Here is a 9,537-nt window from a genome sequence, read left to right as displayed (position 1 = left end):
AGTGACTTATGATGAGTCAGCATAGAAAAATCCTGAAGTGTTGGTCTCACTGCAGTTCCTAGAACACAGTCAGCCAAGACCCAGAACTAAACAGAACCTAACCTAATTTCACGGCAGAAGTCATCTTTATAATGGCAAGGCACATTGACAATTATGGTGAAGTTACACTGTGATACCTCCTTAGTAATCTGCTCTTTTATTCCCCTAGGTTGTCATTTCTTAGGTGTGAAATGTGTTCATTCTGTGCCAATCACCTACACACTACAGCTATCAATATAGCAATACCATTCTACAACAAACCCATGAAAAATTTAGAATTTATGTTTAAGACAGACTTTATCACAGAAGGAATTTTTTTTTTTTTTTTTTTACTTCAATCATCCATCGCTTACTCCTTAGATTACCCAAAGTTAATGGCTTGGTAAGAGGGAAGTGCAGAATGCATTGACCTTACAGTCTACATCCACTGATCAACAGTAGCCTCCAATCCTCCAGAAGCTGATAAAAAGAGATGCTAATCCTTAAATTTCAACATATGCTTAAATCTTCATAGGATCAAGACAGTAATGCAATCCAGTTTATGCAATATATGAATACAGCATTTCTGTAAACTTTTTCAGGCAGCTAATCAGGTATTACTCAGAAAAGTTAGAAGTTGGTACAGTCAGGGTACAACATCCGGTCATTCCAGGGAAAAGTGATTAATCACAGCCAAGTGCATTTGCTTAGAGAACCTAATCCTTCTCTGCTGTGGTACCTAATACTGAAAATAACTACTGTAAAATGTAGGTTAGTGCTCAGAGCTAACCAGACACATGCACTTCAATGAAGTATTAATACTAGCAAAACACCTTGTAATTACAGACAACTGCAATTTCATGAATCTCTTTGAAAATAGTTCTGTTCCACTGCTCCTGCCACTTGCAGCTGCAGGGCCATGTACCCTGACTGCAGGGTACAGAAGTCTCTGAAAGATACTGTAGAAGAGGCTGCATTGCAACTATGTTGTTTGTAAGTACAGTGTTCTCCTTTTTTCTATCAAAGACTATTAATCCTGTATTCATACATCTCACTTCAGTGGAAGTAAAGAGAGGATTTCTTTGCTTCATTAAAAGACTTCATCATGTGTGAGAAAAGGAGAATGTATTATCTGATCATCTGGGACAAAGAGACATTATGGCCCTAAAGTCAGTGGAGATTTTTGTAAGCAGAAGAGTCTGCTGACATCAAGTTCTCTGCAGAAATGGGTTCAACTGGACTCACCTGAGGTCTTATGAAATAGTAAAAGACATGGAAAGAGTGATTTAAGAGCTAATCCTTTCATTCTAATCACTTTAACTTAGTTGAGATGCTAGTCACCACTGTTGTGCTAATAATAGATATTGCTTCTTAAAAACGGTAAGATTTTGAGTGTGTGGAAAGGAAAGGAGTTACAGCATCTCTTTTTTTCTCAGTGGGAAATCCATTGTCGCATGTTTAATACCATACTGGAAGAGGACAAAAGAATTCATACATTTCCACCTTGGGCTCAATAAACAGAAAATATTGTGATCAAATCTATCATTACTTTCTACCATCTGTTAAGGCCTGGAGAGTTAACGAAACTGTATAAACTGGAGAAGCAATCTCATTGCATAATTAATGTATAATTACAGACTGAATAGTGCAAAGGGCAAAAGAAACTGATTTTTTTTTTTGAAGTACCTGCTGCAAAGCTGTTATTCACATGACATCAATGCGACAGATCTGAATACTGCAAAGGAAAGAGAAAACACTGTAAGGGTGGTAGTTGGAAAAAAAACCCCCAAAACAGTGCTACATGTATTGCTGTTAATTGCATGGAATTTTCTCCAGATGTGGGTTCAGAAATTAGGTAGCCATGGCAATATCAGGCAGAGAATTTCAGCGATGGGCCTGCAGTACACTCAGTACAGACAATAAAAATTGATTTTTGCATGTGCAAAAATTACACCAATATAACCCAAACAGTGGAACAAACTCTTAATACCAACATACTCCCAAATACAAATACAAACACACATTATTTTGGCCCTGTAGATGAGTAAAGTTTCAGAAGGCCTCCAGACATGTCCATATGTTCTATATTTTAGTTTGCCTGTAGTAACTATATATATTAGAGCCACCAAAACAGCCTTTTATAATGATCAGATAACACTTTTTTTCTTTAAAACATATGCATGCACATGCATATTTCAGCCAGAACAGAGTATACAAGATCCCAGACTTAAAGCCATTATTTTTAATCAGAGAACTTAGCTTGTATGCAAGTTCCACAAATGACTGAATATGTGGTTTATTGGGTTTGCAGATTATTAGTTCATAACATGGACTAATTGCTTTTTGTAATTCCCAGCTGCTGCACATTACTATCTAGAAGGATTTTTATGTGTGCTCATTATTACCGATCCATAGTATGCTAAAGAGGCACTGCTGGGAATGCATATAGTAGAAACGATAAGTACATGCTATATAGCCAATAGCTAACGACATAAAATACTCTTATGGTGCATAGTTCAAGTCACTTAATTCACCCATTACTGCTGAGAGGCTGATATTTTAAGTATGTTTTCACTGCCAATAACATAATTTAATTATCTGTTATCAAGCCTACAAGTATACCTCTTCCCAAACAAAATCGGATTATACAACATGGAAATTAGTTGTCTGACTTTTACCATTGCAGATTCAATAAATACACACACATAAACACAATTCCCAGCATACTAAAAGAAAAGAGGACAACAAAAAAAGAAATTCAGAGCTAAAGGTGGTGTTAAGATTTCTAAGCCTGCACAAAACCTGTTTTTCTTAGCTCTTTAGGCCTACAACTTGTAACTATCCCCGTAGCTCCAACAACGGCAACTCTGGTACCAGAAGTTATTGGGACGGATCCTCGTGCACACCAGAAGCCTTACTGATTTAATTGCTCTTTCTATATGTCCCTGTGTCTGCTGTTAGGACCAGCTGTGTTCAAACACTGCACAGAAAACATACTGTTTGCTCTGAAACATTTAGGAGTGAAAGCTAGTCTGTCAGGAACATTCATTTATAGCTTAAAATAGCAGCACCAGCACAAAGAGAAAAATACCTAAAAGCCAGTAATAATTTTCCAAATCTAATTCTGCGCTCACGTTATCAAGGAAAGGAAGATGTACAGACCGCAACCCTGCAACCCTTTACTCACACGCTTTATTTTATTACCATGAGTATTCCCAGTGTCACAAAAGGCACTGCCCAGGCAGCGCCAGAGCACGGGCAACGTAGCATTCTGTATGAGCTCACACCCCAAGTTTTATTAAGGCTGGCAATGGCATTTAGGGGCCTCAGAACAGCACGCTCCTAAACAACGACGCCTTAAGGCGGGGGGCAGCGGGCCGCCGACGGCTGGCGGCAGGCGGCAGGCGGAGAGCCGGCGACGGCAGGCCGCCCGCCGCTACCGAGCCGCGGGGCCGTGCCACCTCACCCCCGGCGGAGCAGCCGCCGGCAGCCGTGCTCCAACGTGAGCGCTACGGGAAAGCGGGAATTTATGTTACCCGCCGGCTACGGTTGGTATTCCTTCCCCCAAAACCACGTCGCTCACCTAAATGTATTTAAACGAGGTCCCCCGCCCGTGCCGCTGTTATCACCGGGGGTTATAACGGTAAAAACCCTTCTCCCCCGACTCGGCGCGCCCGGCCCGCCCCGCCACCGCCCGGCACTGACCCCCGGCAGCGGGCCGCCTAACAGCTCTCCCGATGGAGCGCGGCCGGGGCAGCGGAGGCCGCCGTCCGGCCGCGTCCCCTCAGCCTCAGAGGGACAACCGGCGGGGAGCGGGTCGGCTGGGGCACCCCTCCCCACTTTAGGCGGGGGGCGCGGGCGGGAAGCTGTCCCCACGCAGCGGTCTCCGCCGCCTCCCGCCACTTCTCTTCAGGGTGGGGGGGCGGAAGCGGTTGGGACCGCGCCCGGGGCGGGCCGGGGCGGCTGCGGGCGCTCTGCGGAGAAGGCTGTGGGCGCTCTGCGGAGAAGGCTGTGGGGACAGCGCGCCTCCGCCCATGGAGGGGCGCCTCAGGGCGGCAGCCGCCGCGGGGGCGGGGAACAGGTCGCGCCAGCAGCGTGAGGAGCGCTCCTCGCAAGAAGCCGCCCGAAACAGCGGCGAAGGATGGGGGCAGCGGGCGAGGGACGCCCTCTCCCCGGTTACAGTCGGCCACACGCACCCCGCCGGGCGGCCCCATGTCAGCCCGACGGAACAAACTTCTGCCGCGGGAGGGGCGGGGCGCAGGAATCCCGCCACCGCCCGCCTCATCCCCCGTTCCCTCGGCCGTCCTCCCGGCTTTAATCGTCTCCTTATATGGACACCAGAATGTCTGACGTCATCTCAACGCTGGGAAACCAGCGCCCGCGCAACCATGCTTGGTTGGCAAGGCGGGTGGTGCGGGAAAGGCGAGGGGCGGAGGGGGAGGGAAGGGCTGGAATGTTGATGGACGTGGCACTGCGCCACTGGGAGCGGCGGTCCCCCTTCAGCTATTGGGCAAGGGCGGCCGAGGGGGCGGGGAGCCGTGGGAGGGGTAGGTTGTGGTTGTTGAAAAGCCGCTGCCTGGGTGAGGAGCTGTGCTAGTGCGTGGTGGGTGCTGCTAGGGGGAGGCAGGAGGGCAGCGGGTTCGAGTCCCGCCTCCGCGAGCCGCTTCTCTGGGCTGCCGCGATCCGCTGAGGGGCGAGGGGAGGGAGGTCTGAGTGGTCGTTTGTTTTTTCTCTTCTTCCTCGTTCTTCTCCTTGCACGGAGGCCGCGGCTTTCTCTGTGAGGCGCCAGCCCGTAGGGACAGAGTTTGCCAGGAGTTTGTGCGGACTTCGCGGGCCCCAGCCCTCCCCCCCACCGCCGCCGCCATGCCCGTCTTCCACACGCGTACCATCGAGAGCATCCTGGAGCCGGTGGCCCAGCAGATCTCCCACCTGGTCATCATGCACGAGGAGGGGGAGGTGGACGGCAAGGCCATTCCGGACCTCACCGCCCCCGTGTCGGCCGTGCAGGCCGCTGTCAGCAACCTGGTGCGGGTGAGTAGCGGCGGCCGGCCCGCCTCCTCCGCCCCTCCTCACGGGAGCAACTTTGGCCGCTGCGGCCAACTTCATGGTCCCGCGGCCGCGGAGCCCGCCCCGGCCTGTCGCGTACAGGTGCGCCGGGCTCCCCCCCCTCCCGCTCCCCGCGCTGGCCGCCCGACCGGCGCCCCGTAACGGAGCGGCTTCCCTGGCGCTGCCGCCGCTAGGGAGGCACCGTGTGGAGGCGGGGGCCGGGAAGGGGTTAAGTTGGGAGGCTTTCTGGACCTCTGCGGCTCCTGTCTGGAAGCCGCCTTCGGCTGTCCCTGCGCCGGCCCGCGAAGGAGCTCGGCGGGCCGTTCTGCAGAGGAACGAGTTGTCCGGAACAGCGAGTTGTTCGCCGTCTTCGTGACTGAAAAGTCCGCCTTTTCCCCGCCTGAGGGACAGCATCACGCTGAAGCGCAGTGAAGGGCTGTAATTGTTGGTGTTTGTACCGTCCCATCCTCTCCGTGCGGAGTGCACCCTGAAACGCCTCGCAGATGTCTCTGATACGCTGTGTGGTTTTTTGCTGTTGGAAACTCCTGTTTTAAGTGTATGCACTATAAAAGGCAAAACGCTTACTTGGTGTGATCCTGTCCTAAAAAAAAAAAACCAACCCTAAATCTCCCAGGCGTTTGATAATGATTTTTATATTGGTGAAGGCTGGCAGTTCGTTATCAGTGTGGGAGTCGAGGAGAGACAGACCTGTGGCTTCTAGGCAAAGTTTGGAGTTGTAATTTGTTTTGTTTGTTACACAGCCTCGAGTGTGAGTTAACAGTTTGCTTGTGGGAAGCTAAAGGTAGCTGAAAATCGGCTTGGATCTCTCGACTTTTTGAAAGCAGCTATAGGTAGCATGTCTCTTTAAGATCCGCGTATTTGCATTATGGGCATTTCAGTCTGAGAAGTGCAAATGACTAATACATTTGAAATGTTTTAGTTATATTACTACTTTTATAACCAACTGCATCAGAAGAATAGCAAACTGTTGCAGGGCAGAAGTGTCTTGTTTGATACAGAAAGCACTGCAATGTTGCGTGCTTCTCTATTTCATTACGAATTACCTGGTAATACTTACCTTGCACTTCTGTTAAGTTCATTTGCAGATAGTCTGAGTTAATTTTTAAACATCAGATGTTACTTGCTCACTTTGAATCCTGTAAAACGCTTAAGTCATTTGTGGCAAGCGATATCCCTTGCCAGCAAACTTATACCTTAAAATGAAATAGCTACATACAGTTAAAATATTGTGTCACTGTTAACTGATGTATTAATGCACTGAAATCACGAGGCTTGTGGGCATAAGAAGCTGTCAAGATGACTAATATATGTGATGTGTTTATCAGATTTCGGCTTGTAGTACTTGCTACTGCTAGAATAACTTGCCACTTTGAGGCTTTGCAGTTTACTACAGTGTAACTACAACTCTCGGTCCCCATGACTTAATGAATTTTACAGGATGCACTGTCTGGAATACTTGTGCTTCTTGCTGACTTCAGCTGAAACTCTTGTTTTTATGAAAAACAATTGGTCTGCAGTGATGAACTGATGTAATAGGTATATTGGCTGTAAGGGTGTGAAGCCTGAGTGTATGAAATACTTTTCCTTGAAAGGAAGACTTTAGAATAATGCTTTGCCTCTCTGAGCTTAGCCTGTATGGCTGGATTGTGTGACTATTCCCCCCACCCCTTCCTCTTGAAAGAAACCTGATCTGATAAAGTAGCATTTATTAGAGAAATGTAGAAACGGAATTAGTTTCTTTCTGCAGCTTGCTAATGCCAGCATTTTGGACTCTTTTGGAAGCCTCTGGTTTTCTTTTCTTGCCTACTAGCTAGATAGAAGGAAAAACTGTTGAATTATTTTTTTGTGTTAATTCACAAAGAGCAAATAGAAGTGGTGTAATCTGAGGTGGTACTTAGAAGGAAGATGCCCTGATCTGGTAGAATACAGCTTTGACTATACTAGGAAAAATACAGGAATAAAGTTCAGTTTCCTATCTGGAGCTGTGTTTTCAGTGCATCATTCTGAAGTGTAAAGGTGATATGTGAAACTGCAGTTTCACAGAAGCAGGGATATTTGTGCAGACAGGTTATCTAATTGTGAGCCTTCTGGTGGCTTCACAGGTGACAGCAAAGATGGAATTGCCAGTATAACCAGGACAGTAATGTAGCTGCTGGCTCTTTGTGTTGCTTCCTGTCTGCTCAGGGTTCTTCATGTAGTGTGAGTATCACGAAGTGTATGTGACAGGAAATATTGACCAGCAGAGAAGTTTTTCACTGATAATTTGTTACACACAACAGCACTGTTCTCTAGCTCCCCAGTAAAGGACTCCACAGTTTGGAAGGTGTGATGTTTAATTCTTGTTAACTATTGCATCTGTAAGTAACTGCTGGTAATAATAGTTGAAATGCTGAGACCCATTCTTCTGCAAGGCCTGGGAGACGTGCTGTGTGGGGAAATGGGCTAGGAAATGAGAAGATCGCTGAGGAAGGAGTCATGTGCAGTAACTTAAGAAAAGTTTATTTTGTTGATGTTCCTGAGATGGAGTTAACACAATACACTATATCCAAGAGTGAACAGAGATTGATAGATGTGAGAGTCTTAAAGTAAGACTACTAGATGAGATAAAAGGGAGTCCTACATAACTTGACTATAGACCTCTATATGAGAACTTTTCCTTTGGTTTGCCATTCAGCATGCATTTCTATATTTTCTGTCAGAAATGCATGTGCTGTATTTTAAGTTTGTCTGAAGCCACCTTAAGTTTCATGGGCTTGCACACCCAAGACAACCTACTGTAGGGATGCTTCCCCATCAGAACCGAATTGTAAAGTAATCCTAGGTAAGACATAGTCTGAGTCATTGTTGAAGTTAATTAAATAAGTAAATCTTTAAAAGTTAGTCTCTTTCCCATGGCAAATACCAAAGACTCGGTATTCTGCTTTTCTGTATTAGTTCCCAATATGTCACAGTTTGATTCTACTGTCTTGAATATTCATGTTAGGGGATAGCTTTTGCAGAACAATACTCAAATTGTTTTGAAGTAATCTGGTGAAATTTCTTAACTGTGAGATAAGGTAAGTGCTGCCCACATGCAAAATACCTTTGCATGTAGAGGTAAGCAGCAGGAGCTTTTTTGCACAAAAATAACCTTTGACTGGAGCCAAGAGTTTGAGGGAGAGGCTTCATATTAATATCACAAGATTATTAATGTACTAAATCAGTTCTTTTTTAACAGAAGATCTTAATGTTTTTATTGTCTGATACTTGGAGTGGATGTGTGCCTCTTATGTGAGGGTTGGGATTTAGTTTGGTATTCCTTGTAGCTAAAGATTTAACACTGTAAGACAACAGAGTTGGTTGGGGGGAGGAAATAGTCAAGCCCAACAGGCAAGGAATAATTTGGAGCTTGCTAAATACTCTATTAGTGAGCAGTGAAATGAAATTCTGAATTCTGACTGGTCAAACTTTGCTGGGAGGTTGTGAACTGTATGGTGGTTTTCTAATTTTTAATAAAACATTCATCCAACTTTTAGCCTATTTTTAAAAAGAGGGATTTCTATCAAAGATGACTAATAATGATGAAGAAAACTTAAACCTATCACACACATTATATAAAACAACTTCATTTCATGGGGGAGAAAAATCTCTGCTAGCCAGTAGTGAATTTACAAGCATTTATGTTCAGGTAATGTTATATTACTGCCAAACAGAGAAAGCAAATTCTACTCTGCCATTTTAAACTCCATTTACTTACTGCCTTGTATGGGTTCTGGCTTTCTGTCAGTACAGGCATAACCCACTCTTGTCACTTCTCTCCACTGTTTTGTACAGAACTGCTTCACAGCAGTGTTGCTTCTGCTCTGCCAAATACAAACACTACCATGGGTGAAGCTGCTGAGTTTGGCAGATAGGGAAGTAATCCTGTGCATGAGTATTAAGGTGATAGAGAGGAACCTGAGAAGGGACTTAAGGAGTACATATAATTTAAATACTGGAGCAGGATCAGCAACTCAAGGAGATGTTGGCTTTTCAGAGGCTGGGTTGTTGAACCATGTCCATGCTCTGAAAGATCTGACCTGCTTTACTTGAGACCAAATGCCTTATTACCCTGTTTTTCTGTTCTTCATTTTGACTGAGCTTGAGCCTTCTGAGGAAAGTGACACTGGTATGAAATTCTCATAATGAAAGATTTAAGACACGGTCACAAATGAAGTGGCTGAGATCTTTCAGAACGGAGACCTGCTCTGAAAGGCCAGCAATTGTCTAGCTGATGATGCAGCTTCTGCCTTTCCATCCTCCATGCTACAGGTGCTGTCCTTTTGTATTTGAATCTATGTTTCATAAGTCTCTACATGCATCCAATTTCTATTACATTCTTTTTTATGGGGAAAAATTGCTTTAACTCTCAAAATTGTTAACTATCACATCTCTCAAGAATGTATTCTTGGTGGATGCTGTGATATGCTTTTA

General features: G+C 45.6%; 1 protein-coding gene and 1 long non-coding RNA gene across 9 annotated transcripts in view; one reads left to right on the top strand and one right to left on the bottom strand.

Annotated features, from left to right (window-relative positions):
- LOC138687717 (uncharacterized) overlaps positions 1-4,005 on the bottom strand; it is an 86,261-nt gene extending 82,256 nt beyond the window's left edge. For 2 of the 5 annotated variants that reach the window (XR_011326840.1, XR_011326838.1), the window contains exons 1-2: positions 3,602-4,003; positions 1,705-1,753 (exon numbers count right to left, since the gene is read on the bottom strand). This is a non-coding gene — a long non-coding RNA (uncharacterized lncRNA). Of the gene's footprint in view, positions 1-1,704; positions 1,754-3,601 lie in introns of all 5 variants that reach the window. The other 3 variants (XR_011326839.1, XR_011326841.1, XR_011326842.1) reach the window with 3 other exon arrangements.
- Positions 4,006-4,612: 607 nt separating this feature from the next.
- Positions 4,613-9,537, top strand: part of VCL (vinculin) — a 65,528-nt gene continuing 60,603 nt past the window's right edge. For 3 of the 4 annotated variants that reach the window (XM_069796293.1, XM_069796292.1, XM_069796291.1), the window contains exon 1: positions 4,614-5,049. In XM_069796293.1, the coding sequence (XP_069652394.1) occupies positions 4,882-5,049 (168 nt within the window). In that variant the 5' untranslated portion in view covers positions 4,614-4,881. Of the gene's footprint in view, positions 5,050-9,537 lie in introns of all 4 variants that reach the window. The other variant, XM_069796294.1, reaches the window with a different exon arrangement.

Source organism: Haliaeetus albicilla, chromosome 11 (genome assembly GCF_947461875.1).
Source record: "Haliaeetus albicilla chromosome 11, bHalAlb1.1, whole genome shotgun sequence".
Taxonomy (NCBI): domain Eukaryota; kingdom Metazoa; phylum Chordata; class Aves; order Accipitriformes; family Accipitridae; genus Haliaeetus; species Haliaeetus albicilla.
Note: the sequence above shows the minus strand (reverse complement) of the source record. Positions and strands in the feature narration are given on the sequence as shown.